The sequence below is a fragment of the Pleurodeles waltl genome, chromosome 11 (assembly GCF_031143425.1).
Source record: "Pleurodeles waltl isolate 20211129_DDA chromosome 11, aPleWal1.hap1.20221129, whole genome shotgun sequence".
Classification (NCBI taxonomy): domain Eukaryota; kingdom Metazoa; phylum Chordata; class Amphibia; order Caudata; family Salamandridae; genus Pleurodeles; species Pleurodeles waltl.
The window spans coordinates 83,881,263-83,903,674 of NC_090450.1; the positions used below are offsets into that span (position 1 = coordinate 83,881,263).

General features: G+C 43.4%; 1 protein-coding gene across 3 annotated transcripts in view; it reads left to right on the forward strand.

Moving 5' to 3' along the window:
* SENP5 (SUMO specific peptidase 5) overlaps positions 1–22,412 on the forward strand; it is a 181,011-nt gene that overhangs the window by 103,853 nt on the left and 54,746 nt on the right. For all 3 annotated transcript variants that reach the window (XM_069213134.1, XM_069213133.1, XM_069213135.1), the window contains exon 7: positions 1,612–1,749. In XM_069213134.1, coding sequence (XP_069069235.1) covers positions 1,612–1,749 — 138 coding nt within the window. The remainder of the gene's footprint in view (positions 1–1,611; positions 1,750–22,412) is intronic.

The following is a 22,412-nucleotide window of genomic DNA, read 5'->3' on the forward strand; positions in this document are numbered from 1 at the left end:
GCTAAGAAATGAAAAGAAAGGCAACAACAGATAAGGAAATAAAAACATCACTGCAAAATGAAGCTTCTGGGGCAACATAACAATAATTTAAAACTAATTACTAGCAGGCTAAAGTTCATAAGCTGCAGACCTATGGCTAAAATAACGTGTCTATAGAGTGATTCGGAAATAACCCCAAGACAGCACAGGATAGTCCCCACAAACATTAATGAAGATGGGAGAAATGGTTGGATCGTTATCATCTGAGGTATGCCACATAGATGTTTAAATACGTATGCCTGCATGGGCATGTGATGGGGCTTGCAGTTGTTTTGGTGATAACATTTTATGAGACAAATATAATTGGTTTAAAAAAAAAAAAACAGCATCCTATCAAAGGCATTTTATGTTATTAGCTTGCTCAAACGAAGGGTCCATATTTCTTTATTTGTAGATCTTGTTGTAGACCAAGAAATAGTCTTCTACATTCTTGCTACTCAAGCATGGATTTAAACTCCCAGTTGAGATGGATAAAAGAACACTTGGCATTCACAAAGCTCTTTAAATAAATCTTTCCTTTTTATTTCCTGAAAGATAATTAGCCAGTTTTCCCCATTTAATGACTATATTGACCAATTTTCAGTTTTCCTATTGGGAAACCGTTCCTTCAGGGTTCTTCAAGTAATCTTGAATTGGGTGGGAGTTTCCCTGCAACGTCATTTTCCTGGTTCAGAATGAATGGTCTTTTATTATACTTGTTGCTTTCTCTGTATCCATTAATTCTTGGGATGTTAGAGTAGAACTATATCCTCGTTGCAGGAGTGAAGGTATTTGTAGTTTATTTCTGTACGAAGTGAAATTCTGTAAAATTCCAGTGCATAAACTTGCAAGAAAGAGTTTGAAGTGGTCACCAAGTGTAGCATCATGCCCCTCTAATCAGCATGTTTGTCTGCTCCATATTTACCCGTAAAAATTGGTAATGGTACATTCCAAAAAAATGCCTGTAGGAAAGGACCTCTTTCTGTATGATCACCGCCACCTAATGTATGGACTGGTGCTTCTAGTTTTTCGACTCTGTAGTGCACTGGACTCTGTTTCTAGGCCCCAATGCATGCTCCAAACCCCCAAAGTATGTGGACAGTTGGTTAATATGTGATTGTCTTATTTAGCTTACCTACAAGTCCCTAGTATAAGGTATCAGAGGTACCCAGACTACTAATTCAGATGTCACTAGAGAACTGCAGCTCTTAATTGTGCCACCTCTGCAGTGACTTTGTGATAAAGTGACTCTAGGTCTGTTACTTTAGCCTATTTGGGTAGCTTTGGAACTGCCAAATCAACATGGCCTTTTTTTTAGTATTAATAGGCCTCCTCTTTGAAAGGTCTTGGTAGCCCAACTTGCAGGATGCCAAATATTAAAAAGGGTATATTGCTGTTGTGTTTAACATGCCCTCACCAAAACAGGAAATTGCAGTTAACTCTGTGGCAGGGTCGGTGGTCCCATTAGCTTGGGCATTGGGAGTGGGCGTGCTTTGACCAAGTGAGATTTTTTTTCAGGAAAGGAAGTGGTGTATGTTTGTTTACTAACAAAGTACTTTTCATTTAATCATTCTTTTCTGTATTTCATTTCAGGTGGATTTGTTCAAAAAGACTCTATTGTTAATTCCTATTCACCTAGAAGTCCATTGGTCTCTCATTACAGTGAATCTTCCTGATCGAATCATTTCATTCTATGATTCCCAAGGCATTCATTTTAAATTTTGTGTAGAGGTAAGATCCATAGTTGGTAGCTATATTTTAAAGGTATAATGTCTATGCATGGTGCATAATGTACTTGGATTTGCCAGTTCTTGTAAACGTTTGATTTGTTCCTTCATAGTACTGTCCGTGTGATTCATTTCCATCATTGTTGATCTTTAATAAAAACCACAGCAGAGCATACTATCTGTAGACTGATTCGAGGATCATACTACCTCTTAGTGACAAAGCATTACATACATATGTTTATGCAGTTTTGAAAATAATTACTGTATAACAGCTAAAACATTTTTTACCTTTCCATCTTGTGGGATTGACACTTTAAATAAAATGGTGAACACAAAGAATTTTCGTAAAACTTAAATATTTCCCCTCACAGTGCATATGCCTCGAAGGTACGATACAGTCAGCATCGAATTCAGTGCCTTTACCCATTTGGTTCACTCAGTCTCAACAGATTATATTATAATTTAGAAAACATTACAAACATATTAAATTGGCATTTGGTGCTGAGTCTCGTAGCTCTGCATCCACTGCAGATATTGGTTTGACCTCTGTCACAGGTTTGAATTCTGCTTATCCTGGCATTCTACACAGGCGTTCACCCTTTGAAGTCTGATAAAGTACTAATGAGTTTCCTAACAATACTTTGCACCCTCCTGCATCTAGTATTGGCCAAAGACATTGCTAGGTGTTGTATTTGAAGTCAAGGGTTCAGTTTTGATTATCCCTCTCCAAAACCCCAATGCACCAGGATATGCGCCATCTTGGATTATTTTTATGTTTTATTCCCGTTTATTGATTCAGCCATACCATTCCAAGCACAAGGGCCATTACAGTACAGAAGCCAGAAGCTTCACATAAGATCACTGGAATATCTACCTGCAAGAAATTCTGTGACCTGCGTCCAATTTTGAACCTAATCAGACTAAAGATATTGAGGCCTGGTCACGTGAGCATGACTCAGAAATGGATTATGAAGAATACACCCTTCCATTTTTCCATGTTTTTCTCATTCTAAGGTTTGTAACCCCTTTCTTTGGAGGAATAAACTGCCAGGAATTCAGAAACATGTGAAACATTCAGTATCAAATGGAACAGCTGTGGGAGCTTTACAGAAAGTAGTGCCAGAAATCTCCAGCACGGCCAGAGTCTTAGGACTGTCAGTGGTATAGGCTCAGATGTAGAAAGGATGGGCCCAAAGGCTCAATGGACCAGAGTCTAGACTGTCTTTCTTCCAATGACTCATACTGCAGAAAAAATCCATCTTTAAGACCCAAGTGAAATTCACACACAGGGCAGAGATTATGTTTTAGGCTTCCTCCCTTTTTGAGGATCTTCCATTTTATGGTCGGCCTGGAGCAGCGCCTCCGCTCCATGGCCAGGAATGTTCTCAAGGTCATAACCTCAAGCCCTCAGCCACCACAGAAAATGTCTCGACCATCTGCACAGACAGCTATTACAAGACCAGCTCTGCCTCCAAAGCCAGTCACTGCACCAGAATAGCCTTGATGGCATGGTGTTGAGCTTCGATGTAGAGTATATTTTTAAGATCCCAAGCTACCTGCTTCCGAGCCAGGGTTACCTTCAGATTTCACAGCCATCGGCGTAGTTGGTGCTGAATGTACCAGCACCCCCAGCTGATCAGGACAAGCAGCCTGATGTCTGGAAAAGCAAAATCTATTTAGATCAATCACTTGGCAAATAGTAGTTTGACCACCGAAAATGACACTGTGTGGCCAATTCTGAAAAACATTGTTTACATATGATGAGTTGGTCTCGCATACTTAGAACTTTGCCAATTCCCAAAAGCTTAGGGGTAAGGTGCACTGTCTCCTACAAACAGATTTCTAACAACATTCTGGGGCGGATTTTCACAACCCCTGTGATAAAACCATCCCGAAAGACAATGAAGGTGACCCTTATCATGTCTACAGTGGTGACCCGCAAGAAGACCTGTGCTTGGAACCCTCCCCACGCAAGCACTCTCCACATGATACTAATGCAGATCACACTGTAACCAGTGTGCAGCGTACCCTTCCAAGGTCTGACTGCATGGGGGGGGACTTCATCACCAAACTATTGAGTGTTCAGTTCAGTACCTACACATGCTGAAAGCTTGCGAAAATGCTCAACTGAGAACATTAAGGGTACCAGTTGGTCACATCAAGAATCGAGAAAAGGGACATGGTGGCAGTAGAAGATGACATATATCGGGGCCATGTGTTGCCAGACTCACTTGAAAAGGGACTTTCGCCGTGAGGACATCCCTCTGTCTGATAAAGGATGCATCTTAATGCTGCTGGCAAAAGGGTAGCTTTCAGTGCTGATGTTCAATGGAGAATAGGTAGCTCGGTTGGTCCACTATCATGATACATCAGTTTTTGCTGGTAGTTTTAAGCAGCTGATGAAATGCTGTTCATAATGACATGTTAAAACTAATAACTTCCCTTAAATGCTCAAACCACTTCAGTGACCCTCTTCCTTCCAAACTCCTCAATGAGACTATATGCCTCCTGCTCCCCTTATGAACTAGGATTATCAACACCTCTTACACAATTCTCCATTCCGGACTTTCTGAAATGTGGCCAAGTTACCCCTATCTTAAAAAAGCTCATCTCCGGCCTTTCTGGTCCCAACAACTACCGCCCAATCTCCAGCATCCCAACTTTAGCCACACTCTTGGGAAAATGTGTTCATCAGCAACTCTGTAATCACATTGCACAATTCCACTCCTCGGCCATTGTCAGTCTGGCTTCAGATCAGGTCACAATACTGAAACTGCCATGGTCCACATTGTCTGACGCTTTTAGTCTGCTCGATCAAAACAAGTTCTGCTTATTATTCCTACATGATCCATCAGCAGCGTTTGACAAGGTCAAACATGAGATTTTCTTGAACCTCTTAGAATATAGGATGGGTCTCTCCAGTAGTGTGTTTTAAATGGTTCTCTTTATTCCTTCAAAATATGTCAAAGAATCCTGACCATCCATGCCCTATCCGACCGGATGCCAGTCACGGTTGGTGTACTCCAAGGTTTAAAGCTTCCCCTCCATCCCCCTACTTCACCCCCCTGCCCCCAACACACACACTGTTCAACCTGTACATGGAACCCCTGAGCAAAGTTCTCACTCTTAACATCTCCTACCTTCAGTATGCTGATGCTACACAACTTCATATGAAAATTCTCACCTGAAGACATCTACACTCAACACCGTAACTGTAAAACACATTGGCTTGACTCATGACCACCTGAGACTTAACGCAGTCAAAACTAAATTCCTCTTAATCTCTAAACCCAATTCCACCTCTAACATCAGAGCGGCTCCCACATCTTACAGCCTTGAACTGTACCACGTATATCACTGAATCAGCAAAATCCCTAGGAATAATATTCCCCAACAACCTCTCCATGTAGCACCACGTCGGCACATCCATCAGAGGGCCCCATCACCAACTTCACCCATTAAGAAGACTAAAACCTTTTCTTCCCATTGCAGATTTCAAAACAGTGGATCAAGCACTCCATATCTGAAATCTTGACTGAGAATGCTACCCTTGTGGGACCGAAAATAAAACTAGCACCTCTGAGGGCTACCTTGAATGCGGCTGCCCGTTTATCACAAGCGGTGAAAAAAGTGATCATATCAGCCCTACCTAAATTGAAATAGCTACCGTATGGGGCCAGGATTAATCTACAAATTGCTTGCATGACACACAAATGCCCTCCACCACACCACACCTTGCTACCTGGCCCAGAAACTGGTTCTGAATTCTGGGAATCGAACTTCTCTGAGCACAAACTCCCTACGGCTGAAACCCCAAAAATTTAACAAAAAGCCTACAAGTGGGCTTTTCACGCATTGCCCCTTAAATTTGGACAACTCTTCTTCCGGTGACCAAGACAAACCCTTTAATAACCCTCTTAAAAATAAATTTAAAAAAAAGGTAAAAATTGTATTACTGTATAGCTTCCTTCCACACTCGTACTCCAGTCTTACCACCATGAATCCAGTTCCTGTTTTTTTTTTTTTTTTTTGCTTCCCATGTTTTATATTTTATCGTTTCTTTTATTATTTGACAATATTAATCATGTTCCTTGCAGATCTCCCGTTCTCTTTATTACTTTGTGTACATCCTTTGTTATCTTCCCATTGTAAAGCACTCTGCTACCTGAAATGGTCGTTTGTGCAGTGTAAAACTTCATAAATAAAATAAATAGCATGTGTGCCTGTAAATATGCGCGAGTTAAGACTCAAAAAGCACGAGCTGAAGTGGGCTGCAACCATCTTGTAATCTAGTAAATCTTATTCCAGGGGAAGCTTTTGGAGTGCAATAATGGTGGAACTGCTCAAGATTATGGCATCTAAGGCTAAGCAGTGACCTTCCATACACATTCAGGGGGTGAATGCAGTTATATCATCCTTGTTGGGGAGACAGAACTTTGACAAGTGGGTACTGTCACCACCACCACCCATGACGACTGCCTGCAGTTTTACAACATCCTGTTCAATATTCCTTCAAGCGGCCACTGCACTAGTCAAGACTGCTGCAAGAGGAAGTGTGAGGGTTATTTTAGAAAGAAAGGATAAAACCAGACCCACCACGTCCATGGGTACAAGATGTTTACATTCTATGCTTTATTATTCCCCAAGAAAGACTGAACATTGTATCTGATTCTAGACCTCTGACCTCAAAATTGCTACATTTGAGCAGTTCGAAATTACAGTTTTACAAGACTTCATTCTTATGTTGTGTATTTGTGACTACATAATGAATCTTAATATCAAAATCACCTACTTCCACATCCTGGTCCCATTGCACACCACAGATACCTCAGATCTTTGAACAGTAGAAGGCATTATCAGTATTAACTACTAGCCTTTGGTGTGACATCGGCCTCGTAGGAATTTACAAAAATGTGTCGGAGTAGCAGTGCCATGCATGTCTTTCCATACCTGGACACTGGCTGGTGAAGAGCAACAGCTGAGAGCACTGTCTTCCTTGCACTCAACAGCTAGCGAGTCTCCTCCACACAACAAGAAATTCTTATTGCGCAAGTTGTGTGTAAACCCCTGCTACATGGTCCGCTAAGCAACAGTCTGCACATAGGTGTGCTGGAACGAATGGAAATTAGTATTGTAAACGTTGTACAAACGTAGTTTTTTTTTTTTTGTTTGTTTTTTTTATAAACAAAACTGTGCTCCTTCGCAGCAGCACCAATTCCAGAATGTACTACTTTAAAAAACAAAACGGGGGCATGCACTCACCACAGTTGTTGAGGCTTGTGCAGACAGTCTGGCATTGAGCCATTCGGTATTAAGTCTTTCTTCTGGGTAAGCGCATACCAGAAGTAGGTGACAACTTCACGGACCTGCTCAGCAAGACGCATCAACAAATGCATAAATGGGAGATTAAGGCACATATATCCTGCAATACTTCCACTGCAGTGGCACCCCGGCGGTAAACCCCTTGCCACTCCTGTGAATGAAAAAATTCCAAAGCTTCGTTCTACATATCCACCCCCACAGTCCATTGGCATTGCTCTACAGAAGAACTTGTTGGATATTTGCATACACTTTTACACTACTTCCATTGATACCATATATAGTAAAGAAAATGAAGCGGACTTCTGTGTAGCTCTGTGTCGTAAAATTCATGTTGGTAATACTTGTGAAGGTCTGCATCTACACAAGTCTGCCTCTAATAGCAAACCTCCTCACATATCATTAGTTAGCTGCTATACACCCACCATCAGGCCACTGAATCTTCTGTCTTGACACTTGTGCCCCAGGGGAGCAACTGCTGTGTGTGCTCATGTCCACACCACAAGGGACTTTGATGTTATTGAAGGGGCAAGTGTGATCTCTGGTTGGGCGCGTCCCTCATTTGCCTATATGGCCCCATTCTAATAAGGGAATACTTTGCCTCTGCCCCCTTAACATATTATAGATATGGGTGTGGAGGCAAAAGAGCGGTCAGTGGGTGCTGTGACTGGAAACCACAAAGGTATTGCATTGTCAGTGTGACTCTTGAAAGTGAATCTCCCTGGACCCCTCAGCCCCCATTCAACCTTGGGAACATTTTTCTGCAGGCTGGTGCAAACACTCAATATATCCACATACAAGGGGGGCCTCTGCTCCCTTTGAAAGGCAGCAATGTGACGTCATACAAAGTGAAAGATGGACCTGCAGCTTCAGATATCTGGTCTGCCTTTCGCTAATGTGCCGCCTAGGGCAGATGTGAGTTTTCAGTTGCCTTGAGGGCAGTGCATCCGCTGTAATAGGACACACTGACCAGGTCTGCACCCGGGAGCCCAGTTTAAGGTGTACTGTTACTCAGACCAGGACTGTGTGCTCTCTAAATAATATGGATCATGAAGTGTTTGAGTTTGGGTACTGTCAACTCACAAAACAGTTCATACTAAATCTTAAGGTCTGTGGGCCCACAACAAGGGCTTGTTGTGCAGCCAAATGCAAAAGATGTGTTAACTGCTGCTATTGTCTAAATAGGCAGACCCACAGGCTTGTGCAAGATTACATGCTACTTGTTGCTCATACAAAAGCAGTGCTATTGTCCACTTCCATCTGGGGACATTTAGCTACTGCACCAGTTTTACACATTTGATAACTAGTCAATTTTCAAAATGCCTGTTATCAAAACCGTTTTGAAGGCCTTTAAGTGGTGATCCCTCCTAAAATGCCATCAATGCTATTGTTAGAGCTCAACATTGTTCTTACCTGGCTTATTAGTCCACCATTTGAACCATAACACTCTTGTCAATTGCAGTTTGTAATGTAAGTTAACCTTCCTTGTAATCACATCACTTAGTAGAGAAGGCGAACTGCAAGCAGTAACTGTGGAAGACCCTTTTACTCCAGTCCACAAAGCTCAGGTTTCTTTAGATCAAACCCTTGTTTTCTGCCCAAGGTCACCTCCACATTCCAGGTCAATCAAATGATTAATTTGCCCGTTTGTACATGTCTAAACTCAGCCCATTGTGTAAAGGGCCAAAATAAATTCTTTAGACAAAGCGACTCTTTGTAACTCTGAGTCTCCTTCTGAACCATTTCTGGCCTTGCTAAATGGATTTTCATGTGTATTTCATTTTGCCATGGCCAAGCCAAACTGTTTTGCCTTTGGTTATTGCCACTCATAAAAAGGAAAACATGGCTTTCTTAGGTAACATCCAGGGCCACTAACATGCAATACTGCAAATGTGGAACTTTACTCATAGTTATGGTTTTGACACACTATATAATACAACCTATATGACATAATTTAAATGGCTCAACAAAAAAATAGTTTGTAGGCTGGTGACTTTGAAAGTCTTTATCCTTGTACACAGTAGGTTTTAAGGTCAAGCATAAGCACTTTGACCTGTTGTAAGTGTTGTGGGCTTTAAACCACGTCCATCTCATGCACATCACTTTCACTCGTTTGTGTGCTTGCCTTTCAAAATACACTTGATGTAATTGGTAAATGCTTAGTTTGTCCTGCCTTGAGGATGTTTTTGTCACGCATTGCAGACTGCCCCTGTTACATGGATTATTGCACGATCGCCGATTCTACTTCAGCGTGGGCCAACTATTTTTTCTTTCTGCTGGATGTCGGACATGGCTCTCAGTGTGAACAGGCACAATAGTGTGAACTCTATCAGCTTCTCTTGTGGCTCTCCCCTTAAACTTGAAATTGGTAAATGCTTTACATGAAACAGAATGTTCGATGGCATATGTCGCTGCAGATACACATGTTTAGCACAGTCCGCTGCCTGGTGTTGGGCTCGGAGTATTACAAGTTGTTTTTCTTCGAAGAAGTCTTTTTTGGTCACGGGACCGAAGGACTCCTCCCTCTTCGGCTCCATTGCGCATGGGCGTCGACTCCATCTTAGATTGTTTTTTTCCGCTGTCGGGTTCGGACGTATTCCTTTTCGCTCCGTGTTTCGGTTCGGAAAGTTAGTCAGAAAGCGTCGGTATTGTTCCGTTCGGTATCGGGATAGTTAGGTACATCGACACCGATCATCGGAAGACTTTGGGGTAGCTTCGATCCCCCATCGGGGCCTGGTCGGCCCGACCGCGTGCGACATCGAAGCCGATGGAACGGACCCCGTTCCGTTTCTGCCCAAAATGTCACAGTAAGTATCCTTATACAGATCAGCACTTGGTCTGTAACTTGTGCTTGTCCCCCGAGCACAAGGAGGATACCTGTGAGGCCTGTCGAGCCTTCCGGTCCAGAAAAACACTCCGGGACCGAAGAGCCAGGTGTCTACAAATGGCGTCTACAAATGGCGTCCACGCCGACAAAACAACGTTTCGACGACGAAGAGGAAACATTCTCGGTTCCGGAATCAGAATCCGGAGACTCCGACGTCGAACAACAACAACAAACAGTGAGTAAGACGTCGAAAATAAAAAGCATCGAAGACAAAAGCCCAGGGGACGCCACTGCCAACAGGCCATGGCTCGACCCATAAAACCGGCGAGCCGTCTAAGGCGCCGAAAAAGGGCACGCCCATAGCGAAGACACCCGACTCCGGTCGAGGGACCGCCATGGAGCAACCTCGGAGCCGAGATAGCGGCTCCGAGAGGCAAAAACAAGATGCCGGCACCGAAAAACATCGGCACGAGACACACTGCCGAAAGCCACAAATTCTGTCGGTGCCGAAGCCGAAAAAAGATTCTCTCTCGGCGCCGAAAAGTTCCACACCTCCATCCTACACAGAGGAACAAGGAATAAGTGGCCAGATGCACAGATTTGGACAAGAGCTCCAAAGTGTAGAATCAGACTACACACAAAAGAGACTGTACATCCAGCAAGACACAGGGAAGATATCAACCCTTCCCCCAATAATGAGAAAAAGAAGGATCGGATTTCTCAAGGATGACGCACAACCACAAGCCAAAGTGGTTAAAAAAGTCACGCCTCCGCCCTCTCCACCACAACAGGCATCGCCGGCACAAACACCGCCACAAATGCACTCACCAGCGCAAACTACCATAAGTCAAGATAATCAGGATCAAGACGCTTGGGACCTATATGACACCCCAGTGCCAGACAATGATCCCGATTCATACCCCACAAAGCAGTCACCGCCAGAGGACAGTACCTCATACTTGCAACTGGTGGCTAGGGCAGCAGAATTCCACAATGTCCAACTGCATTCCGATCCTATAGAGGATGATTTTTTATTTAACACCCTCTCGGCTACACATAGCCAATATCAATGTCTCCCAATGCTACCAGGGATGTTACGGCACGCAAAACAAATTTTTGAAGAGCCCGTAAAATCAAGAGCCATCACCCCAAGGGTGGATAAGAAATACAAACCACCACCCACAGACCCAGTGTTTATTACTTCGCAGTTACCACCTGACTCCGTAGTAGTAGGGGCAGCTCGCAAAAGAGCAAATTCCCATACATCTGGCGACGCCCCACCTCCGGACAAAGAAAGCCGAAAATTTTATGCGGCAGGAAAAAGAGTAGCATCACAGGCAGCCTACCAGTGGCGCATCGCAAATTCTCAAGCGCTGCTGGCCCGATATGACCGCGCACACTGGGATGAGATGCAACTTCTCATAGACCATCTTCCCCAGGAATACCAAAAAAGGGCGCAGCAAATAGTTGAAGAGGGACAAACTATCTCAAACAATCAAATCCGCTCTTCAATGGACGCAGCCGATACTGCAGCGAGAACAGTCAACACTGCTGTCACCATAAGGAGACACGCTTGGCTCCGCACTTCAGGCTTCAAACCTGAAATCCAGCAGGCTGTCCTTAATATGCCCTTCAACGAGAAACAACTTTTTGGCCCTGAAGTGGACACAGCCATTGAAAAACTTAAAAAGGACACAGACACGGCCAAAGTCATGGGCGCACTCTACTCCCCGCAGAGCAGAGGCTCTTTTAGAAAAACTCCATTTAGAGGGGGGTTTCGTGGCCAACCCACAGACACCACCAGCCAACAAACAAGAACCACACCATATCAGGGTTCATTCCAAAGGGGAGGTTTCAGGGGATATAGAGGGGGTCAATTCCCAAGGAGTAGGGGAAGATTCCAGACTCCAAAAACACCTCCACCTAAACAGTGACTTTCAAGTCACACAACCCCTTCACTCAACACCAGTGGGGGGAAGACTAAGCCAATTCTACCAATCTTGGCAGCAGATTACAACAGACAATTGGGTATTAGCAATAATCCAACATGGCTATTGCATAGAATTCCACAAATTCCCACCAAACATCCCTCCAAAAACACGCAAAATGTCACCACAACATTTAGAACTTTTAGGACTAGAAGTTCAAGCACTACTGCAAAAGGATGCAATAGAGTTAGTACCAGTACAACAAAAAAACACAGGAGTTTACTCCCTGTACTTTCTAATTCCAAAAAGACAAAACATTAAGACCAATATTAGATCTCAGGACACTAAATACCTACATCATATCGGACCACTTTCACATGGTCACACTACAAGACATCATTCCACTGCTCAAACAGCAAGATTACATGACCACATTAGACCTAAAAGATGCGTACTTTCATATACTGATACACCCTTCTCACAGAAAGTACCTAAGGTTCGTATTCAAAGGAATACATTACCAATTCAAGGTGTTGCCATTCGGAATAACAACTGCACCAAGAGTATTCACAAAATGTCTAGCAGTAGTAGCAGCACATATCAGGAGACAACAGATACATGTGTTTCCTTACCTAGACGATTGGCTAACCAAGACCAACACAGTAAAAAAGTGCACAAACGACACCACATATGTCATACAAACCCTTCACAAACTGGGTTTCTCCATCAACTATACAAAGTCACACCTCGAACCGTGTCAGACACAACAATATCTAGGGGCAACCATCAACACATCAAAAGGAATTGCCACTCCAAGTCCACAAAGAGTGCAGGCATTCCACAAGGTAATAAGTGCTATGTTTCCAAACCAAAAGATACAAGCAAAATTTGTGCTAAAACTTCTAGGCATGATGTCATCATGCATAGCCATTGTCCCAAACGCAAGACTACACATGCGACCCTTACAACAGTGCCTAGCATCACAATGGTCACAGGCACAGGGTCAACTTCAAGATCTGGTGTTGGTAGACCGCCAAACATACCTCTCGCTTCTATGGTGGAACAGCAACAATTTAAACAAAGGGCGGACATTTCAGGACCCAGTGCCTCAATACGTTATAACAGATGCTTCCATGACAGGGTGGGGAGCACACCTCAATCACCACAGCATTCAAGGACAATGGGATGTACACCAAACAAAATTTCATATAAATTACCTAGAACTGTTAGCAGTATTTCTAGCGTTAAAAGCCTTTCAACCCATAATAACACACAAATACATTCTTGTCAAAACAGACAACATGACAACAATGTATTATTTAAACAAACAAGGAGGAACACACTCAACACAATTGTGTCTCCTAACACAAAAAATATGGCAGTGGGCGATTCACAACCACATTCGCCTAATAGCACAATTTATTCCAGGGATCCAAAACCAACTAGCAGACAACCTTTCGCGAGACCACCAACAAGTCCACGAATGGGAAATTCACCCCCAAGTTCTGAACAAGTACTTTCAAATTTGGGGAACACCCCAGATAGATTTGTTCGCAAAAAAAAGAAAACGCAAAATGCCAAAACTTCGCATCCAGGTACCCACACCGCGAATCACAAGGCAATGCTCTATGGATGAGTTGGTCAGGGATATTTGCATACCCTTTTCCCCCTCTCCCTCTCCTTCCATATCTAGTAAACAAATTGAGTCAAAACCAACTCAAACTCATACTGATAGCACCCACATGGGCAAGACAACCTTGGTATACAACTCTACTAGACCTTTCACTAGTACCGCATGTCAAACTACCCAACAGACCAGATCTGTTAACACAACACAAACAACAGATCAGGCATCCAAACCCAGCATCATTGAATCTAGCAATTTGGCTCCTGAAATCCTAGAATTCAGACACTTAGACCTCACACAAGAATGTATGGAGGTCATAAAACAAGCTAGAAAAGCTTCCACTAGACACTGCTATGCATCTAAGTGGAAAAGATTTGTTTGCTACTGCCATACCAATCAAATCCAACCATTGCATGCCTCTACGAAGGACATAGTGGGATACTTACTACATTTGCAAAAAGCGAATCTCGCTTTTTCATCTATAAAAATACACCTTGCAGCAATATCTGCTTGCCTACAAACTACTCATTCATCGTCTCTATTTAGAATACCAGTTATTAAAGCATTCATGGAAGGGCTAAAAAGAATTATACCACCAAGAACACCACCAGTTCCTTCATGGAACCTTAACATTGTCTTAACAAGAGTCATGGGTCCACGTTTCGAACCCATGCATTCCTGTGAAATGCAATATCTAACGTGGAAAGTCGCATTTCTCATTGCAATCACATCCCTCAGAAGAGTAAGTGAAATACAGGCATTTACCATACAAGAACCATTTATTCAAATACACAAAAATAAAATAGTTCTAAGAACAAATCCAAAATTTCTACCAAAAGTAATCTCACCATTCCATTTAAATCAAACAGTAGAATTGCCAGTGTTCTTCCCACAACCAGATTCCGTGGCTGAAAGGGCACTACATACATTAGACATCAAAAGAGCACTAATGTACTACATTGACAGAACAAAGCTAATCAGGAAAACAAAACAACTGTTCATAGCTTTTCAAAAACCACACATAGGAAATCCAATCTCTAAACAAGGCATTGCTAGATGGATAGTCCGATGTATTCAAACATGCTATCTTAAAGCCAAGAGAGAATTGCCTATTACACCAAAGGCACACTCAACCAGAAAGAAAGGTGCTACAATGGCCTTTCTAGGAAACATTCCTATGAGCGAAATATGTAAGGCTGCAACCTGGTCTACGCCTCATACATTTACTAAACACTACTGTGTAGACGTACTAAATGCACAACAAGCTACAGTGGGCCAAGCTGTACTAAGAACATTATTCCAAACTACTTCAACTCCTACAGGCTAAACCACCGCTTTTAGGGGAGGTAACTGCTTTATAGTCTATGCTAAACATGTGTATCTGCAGCGACATATGCCATCGAACTGAAAATGTCACTTACCCAGTGTACATCTGTTCGTGGCATTAGTCGCTGCAGATTCACATGTGCCCTCCCGCCTCCCCGGGAAGCCTGTAGCCGTTTAGAAGTGGATCTTAAATCTTAAACATTTGTACATTTGTAAATAATTATTATAAACTTTTTATGTACATACGTATTCACTCCATTGCATGGGCACTATTTATAGCAAACAACTCCATCCTCACCCTCTGCGGGGAAAACAATCTAAGATGGAGTCGACGCCCATGCGCAATGGAGCCGAAGAGGGAGGAGTCCTTCGGTCCCGTGACCAAAAAAGACTTCTTCGAAGAAAAACAACTTGTAATACTCCAAGCCCAACACCAGGCAGCGGACTGTGCTAAACATGTGAATCTGCAGCGACTAATGCCACGAACAGATGTACACTGGGTAAGTGACATTTTCATTCTCAAAGTAAACGTGTCTCTACTGGCACAGCTGGAAAGTAGATACTACAATATTCACTGCTCTCTGGAAACCTTCCCCCATAATGCTCTGCAGGGCATTACTTTGACAACACTTTTGCTCATAACTCAGCCTGTGGTATTCCTAGGGCAATGGGACCACCACCAGAACGTTCAGCACGGTGTGCTCTGTCTACATCATCTCTGGTCCCCACAATAGGTTAGTGGGGACCCCAAAATAATAACCAACCCACCATTCAGTGTTTTTCTAAGTGTTCTCATGGCTGGAGCTTTTGTGTTACAGCTGAGAGTAGTTTGTGTTTTAACGATCTTGTTTGTAATGTCATTGCTAGAGGCCTGATACCCCTGAAAATAGTTGGTAATATCATTGTAATATAACTGTTAGCCTTCAAAATGTGTAATGCATTATGCCCTATAGGGGCTAAATATGTGGGTATACTACATTACTTTCACCTGTTTTTTTGATGGGGTTATGCCCCTTAGGAGCTAACAGTATGGTTACAGGACCATGTTTCTTACAAAAGATTTTTTTCTCTGGTGTTTTGAGCATTACAGTCTAATGCCAAACGTTTATTCTGATAAAAGGTTTATATGATAATTGGATATGTTTAAATAATCTCTTCTTATTGCAATTATGATCATGATTTAGGCCAAATTAACATCCTTTTTACACTGACTGTCTGAACACTCTTGATATGTTTGCGTGACCCTTCTAGTTTTTCTTCTCTGTGGCGGTCTTGTCTTTTTTTTTTTTTTTTAGGGGAATGGTGTTAGCCAGCCAGCCACTGTGATGGTGGGGTGGTGACAGTGGTATTCTATTGGAATTAAAATGACAGATTTAAATTAGGATGCTAAATAGCAACATTTTCATTTTTTGCTGCAGATAGAGGAAGAAGGTAAATGAAAGTGCTTTGGTTATATGCAGGGCCACTGGTATTATATGGCAGGAAAATTCTAAATTATGAGGCAGGGTTCATCGATTTGTGGTGAGAAGTCCAGTTATGAATTTACAATGCCAATAGCTCTAACCCAAGAAAATGCGATACCTGTTGCATTGCAAATGCTTGTTTTCTGGGTGGATGTTTGCCGCAAGTCCACTCAAACCCAACTCTTTATACTTTGAAGAAAAATAAATTAGCTAAGTGTTGGCTCCTCTACTTTTCAGCCCATATGGCACAACCTATACAACAAGATCTTGATGTCAGCAAAAGAGGTTCCTCTTGTGAATTGTTTTCTCGCCAGCCCTTCTGTATGCCAAAAGCTCTGTCCTATTGCCTTGACCTACCGATCCAGTGTGTGTGTCACATGCCAAACAGAGGTTGGGACCTGTTAAACAAGGTCTGGGATTACTTAGACCATCTGGTGGGCTGAAGAGTGGTATATGCTGGCTGTGTTGCACAGGCCTCCCAATCTCTAAGATGGCATTTCTCAACATACTGGACGATGAGGGGTTTGCACAGCGGAAGAAAATACTACCACATCTTGGATTGACAAACTGTAAGAGATATAGCACTGTTCTGGTGAGTAACGTAACCACCATCAATGAGTAAATGGAGAATGGGTGTGGATAACTATTGTGTACTGGGAACGCCACAATCTGAGGCAAGAGGACCCCCCCCCCCCCCCCCCCCCCCAAAACATGACAAGATCTAGGAAGAATGGATCCATTAAAGAGGACTGTATATTTCGAAATATCTAATAGGACACAGGCAATGTCATATTCACATGGTGGTGGCCTCTGGGAAGGGTTCCATGAGTGGCCTGTTATACACAATGTCTGATAATCCAGATCGTTGCCAGCTATACACTGCATGTAATTTGTGACCTCATTATGATTGCTGATTTAACATACCTGAGCTTTAATGCAAGACTTGTTTTAAGTGTTTGTTCTTTATATAAATATCACATAAGAATAGGAAAAAAGCAAAGGGGAGGAATTTCAAGCATCTCTGTGACCATCAGGAAGAAGTCGAACTGTTCTGAAATGCTTTGCTGTGGCAACCATATATGACAAACCTCAATTGTTCATGCTGAAGTTGCTGGAAATGCCATTGTTTGTTTTTATGAGAAGCAGAAACACCATATTGTTGAGTTTGAGATTCAACCAAAAAATTATTGAAGCCTCATGACATGGATTGGTGCTGTGAGGGCTGTACCAAAACTTTGCAAGCATCCGCGTAAGAGCACTCTGGAAAGAAAATGCTATTATGAAGATTCATCACTCTCTTGCATTCGTGCCAGACCCTGCAAATTATTCTACAGTGGCATGATTGGAGGAATCTATTGAAGGTCTTCAATACTTCATCTTAATGTGTGCTTGCTAGCCTGCATTACAAGTGAAAATAGGAATACTATAACAGATGTGTGGAGGATTCTCAGACCTGGCATTTGCAATGGATTTCATTCTGTGCAACATTGACCCAGAGTTGATGAAAATGGTTGGTTGCTCCTAGCTGTGGCCTCGAAATTATAAGCTGGAGGTGAGCAGCAGGTAAAAGCAACCCAACTAAGATTGGTTCAACCTTTTATGCCCATAAGAATTGTGGAATTCTAGTGGAATTTGAGGAACAAATGCAGAAGAGTTTCTACACATTGTTCCAGCTCAGTCACCAGCGTACACTGGCACACTGTAGTGGTTGAGTTTGTATGTGTGTCTTATTTTAAAAAACTTTTTTTTAATCAATCCTGTACTACATCCATCAACCCCATGACCGCATGGTCATGTTTTTTTCACCACAAAAACCATGTGCAGCTCCCAGTACCCACCAAACAACCAGCAACTGACATGAGTATCCAGAAATCTACCTTCTGGACAATCATGTTTGCCAGTCAAGTGTAAAGATTATGCCTTGTTGGAGGTTTCTGTGCTGCATCTATTTTTAGTTTTTTGTTATCAATTTTAGTATTTTTTTTTTTTCTGCTGCACAATATACCTATTTCATTTATTTCTGAGGGATGCTTCTTCAGCAGATTTGAATATCCTGCATCACCAGACAGGAAACCCCTTTTCCTTCCTAGCACCCACACCCTCTTTTCTCTCTCCAACCACAATTGCTCTCATGTGTTGACTGCCTCACGCTGCCCCTTTATTCAAGTGACGGAGAGAAGCTGTATCTAGGCACTACCTTGGGCTTTGAAGCTCCTGTCCCAGTTTCTGAATTCTAAAATAATTGAACAGTGTGCCAAGCGTAATAGAACTTCAGCCTTCCACCCTCCCCAATCCCCCCAATCATAAACAACCAGGCTTTACACTGTGCTGCATCTGCATGCAACAGATATCTTCTGTCGTGGATCCACACAATGTTTGGCTATGGTGTCTAGGTTTTGGGCATGACTCAGTTTGCCACATGTCCCTTAATGCATCAGAAGTTGGTGGCAGGTTGAGGAGCAATATTCTGTGTTGCAGAACACAAACTGTAACACTTGAGAGAGCAATGAAAAAGGCAAAGCAGGATTGTTCTTCCACTTGACGCAGCGATGTAGACACCCCAGGGTTCTGACTCTGCTGGCATCGTCTTACTCTTAGCCTATTCCTGCACATCTGAGCACTCCAGGCTGTAGGCGGCCCTGCAGAAGATAGAGGCCTTCAAGGAGTCCATGACGGAGATTTTCATAGAGATGCTGACTCCCATATGAGGGCGGGCCCTTCCCCAGCACCAACTTACTCTGTTGGGCCTTCCCCTGGCCAGCACTGACCCATGCCTCTAAGCCAGCCACTGAGGCAATGTCAGTACTGATCTCACTGGATTTGGTCCTGAAGTAGATTTCTGTCCATGAATGTCAGTCCATTCAGGGTCCTTGTTGTAATGCAAAGGAACCAAAGCACAGTTTCTCAACATTAGATGATCCTCGTCCTCTTACTCAACACAAGTACTACAGAAGGCTGGAGGCCTTGTTTTCTAGAGATTCTGACAGTCCTGTGGCTGCAAAATGTACCACAATGAGATGATCACTATAAAGAAGCTGAATTGTAGACCTGGACTTGTAAAATGCTAGTGGTGTAGGCTTATCAGGTGATGTACTGGCTTTTGATGGCTGCAGACCCTATTAAGGAAGAGGCTGACTCGTCTCTAGAACATTTTAGGTATAGCTCCTTTACTGCCTGCTGTTTTGGGGTGCTGTCACTGGCGAGGCAGTTTCTCAAACATGTAAAAAAATAATTTAGGGTAACTTGTGAGGCTTAACTGACAGCGAATGACAACCTGTGCGGCAGTTGATCCAGGCTTTTTGATGCTCCAAAGGTTGTGGGAGTTGTTGCAGACACTGTTGGGCATATCCAGCAAAAGCTGCTTTGAGTTCCCTTCCAGGGACATGCGCAGATGGTAGGGGGCAGGATTCTATTTTTCGTACACAGCTGGTGATCAATACTTCAAATCCATAAGTGCTGCACATTGTTCAAATAGGTTATGCCCTACAATTCTTATTGTCCCCACCTTATATTCTACCCGTCCCTTCCAGTCACAGCAAAACATGCCATCATCCTCCTGCAGGAAATAAAATTGCTTTTAGCCAAACAGGCTGTAGAGAAATTTCTGGAAACAAAAAAAAGTACTCCTTTTACTTCTTGGTACCTGAGGAGGTGAAGGGGCCACACTGATATTGGTAGTTCACCCACTGAATGCTTATTTAAAAGGACCACTTCAGCATGCACTCTGAACCAAGTTATTCTTCCCTGGATCCAGCAGAATTGGGTTGTGTATGTGGACTTGCAGGACATGTACTTTTGTGTCCATCGTGCAGTCCTTTGGTTTGTAGTTGGGCCAGAGTATTTTCAGTTTGCCTTTCTAAACCTAGTTGTTCATGAAAGTCATGGCTGTTTGTCGCCCACCTTTCAGGTCATGAAATGCATGTATTACTGCACCTCAATAACTGTCTGCTAAATGCAGTCTTGCTGCAGTTGTTTGCAAGTCACCAATCTTTCCTAATCAACAAAAGGACTGCATGGATGGTTCCTTTGAAAGTGGCCATCTTGGGCACAGTGACATTTATGGCCTTTTAACCCCCAAAATGATTCTTGAACATACCCAAGATGATCCCAAAGTTTTAGGCTCAATCGTTCATTTCTGTAAGGACCACTGAGACTTCTTGGACTCTTAGTCTTGGGCATCCTCCTGATCCCTTGTGCTCGCTGGTACTTGCGGGCCTTAAAGTAAAACCTATATTTCCAGTAGGTGCAACACACTGGGGCTATCTGACAGACAAAGTTCTGAGGAACAAAGTGTAGAACCTTAGTTGGTGGCAGGTCCACACCAGGTTGTCTTGCTGCAGGCCATTCTCTGTACTCCAACTAGAACTCACAGTAGTGCTAAATGCATCATCTCTAGGGGTCCATGGTCTCCAGTGGAACAAAGCTCCACACCAGTGTTCTGGAGCTTCATGCCATCCTGCTAGCTCAAAGTAGTTCTCCCACCTATCAGAAGGAAGATTGTGTAGGTTCTTTTTTAAAATAGCCCCCCGCTTTTTGCCCTCTTCCTCCGGTTTTGTCAGACCTGTTTTTGTGCTAACGTCGAAGTGCTTGCTGTGTAAAAAGGTATTGATGATTGGCTTGCCCAGGATTGGCCTATCTGGTTTTCTAGTAAGTACCTAGTAAAGTGCATTCTATGTGCCTAGGGATTGTAAATCAAACGCTAGTAGTGGGCCTGCAGCTCGGATTGTGCTACCCACATTAGTAGCCCTGTAAACATGTCTCAGACCTGGCATTACAGTGTCTGTGTGTGCAGTTTTAACTGCCAGTTCGACCTGATGAGTGCACCCACTTGCCAGTGCCAAACCTTCCCTTTTACTACATGTAAGGCACCCCTAAGGTAGGCCCAAGGCAGCCCCATGAGCAGGATGCACTGTTTTTAAAAAGTAGGATGTGTACTGGTGTTTAACATGTCCTGATAATGAAAGTCTTCTAAATTTGGTTTTCACCATAGCAAGGCCGATCTCTCCCATAGGTTAACATGGGGATTGCCTTGAAATATCTTCAAAGTGTAATTTCCCATTGGGAGCAGATAGATGGCATTTTGGGTCTGTTAACTCACAATTAAAAAATATATCTTTTAGTGAGGATGGTTTTTAGATTGTAAGTTTGCTTAACCATTCTGTACCTCTGCCAGTCTGTGGAATACACGTCTAGGTCAGGATGACAATTGGGCTGTTATGTGAATTCCCTCTAGACAGTCAAACAAAGTGAGCGGTGCCTGTCCTTGCACAAAGCAGTCTCCATCCCCCTGGAAATCAGTCAGGAAAGGCAGGGTCTTGTGCACTACTAAGACTTTTGATGTCTACCTACTTAAAAGGCAGAAATTAGTATATGTATTGGACCTTTGAGACAACAACTTTAGAATCCTTCTGGACTGAGGACATTCTGCCAGGAAGAGGGGCTGAATGATGTAGGACGGACTCCCACTCTGCCTGTCGCTTTGCTGTTCTGGCCTGCATCGTTTGTCCTGGGAGAGAAAGGACTGGACTTTGCTTTCTACTTCCTGCTTCCAAAGGTTCTCCAAGGGCTCGGACTGAGCTAGCCTCCTATTGGAAGTCCCAGGCACATGAAAGACTTCATCTGCCAGCACCTGGGCTCTCTTGCTGAGAGTCCTGACTCGTCAAGTGGTGCTAAATCTAATACCTGGGCCCTTGGTAGTGAGTTCTGGTGAAATGAAGGACAGCAATTTTGGAGCCGGCGCTGCTGTCTGATTCCGCTCCCCTGCCTGCACTGGAGCCATGGTCCCTTCGGAGTGCAACGCCCATCACCAACGCTGCACGCTGGATACTGTTGCAGGACCTCTGAAGTCCTGCCACAACGCAAGTCCCGAGTGCTGTGTTGACGACATCTGGGACACCTGATTCTGATGCAGCACCTGTGGCCCCATAGTGTGATTCCGACACGACAATGTCAACGCCTTGCGTCTTGATCTGCTTGATTCATTGACCCTGCCGGATCATAAGAAACTGACTCCTCCCCACTGACGCATCACCTCCCCTGCAACTGTAAGGAATCGACGCCTCACCTCCCAGGTAGCAGTATGGAGCCAACGCCGCACAAGCTCCTGCAAAGCCTCACCTCCAACTCCATGCAACCTCGGTTTCGCTTTTGATTTCAAAGGTACTGCACCTGGAGTCT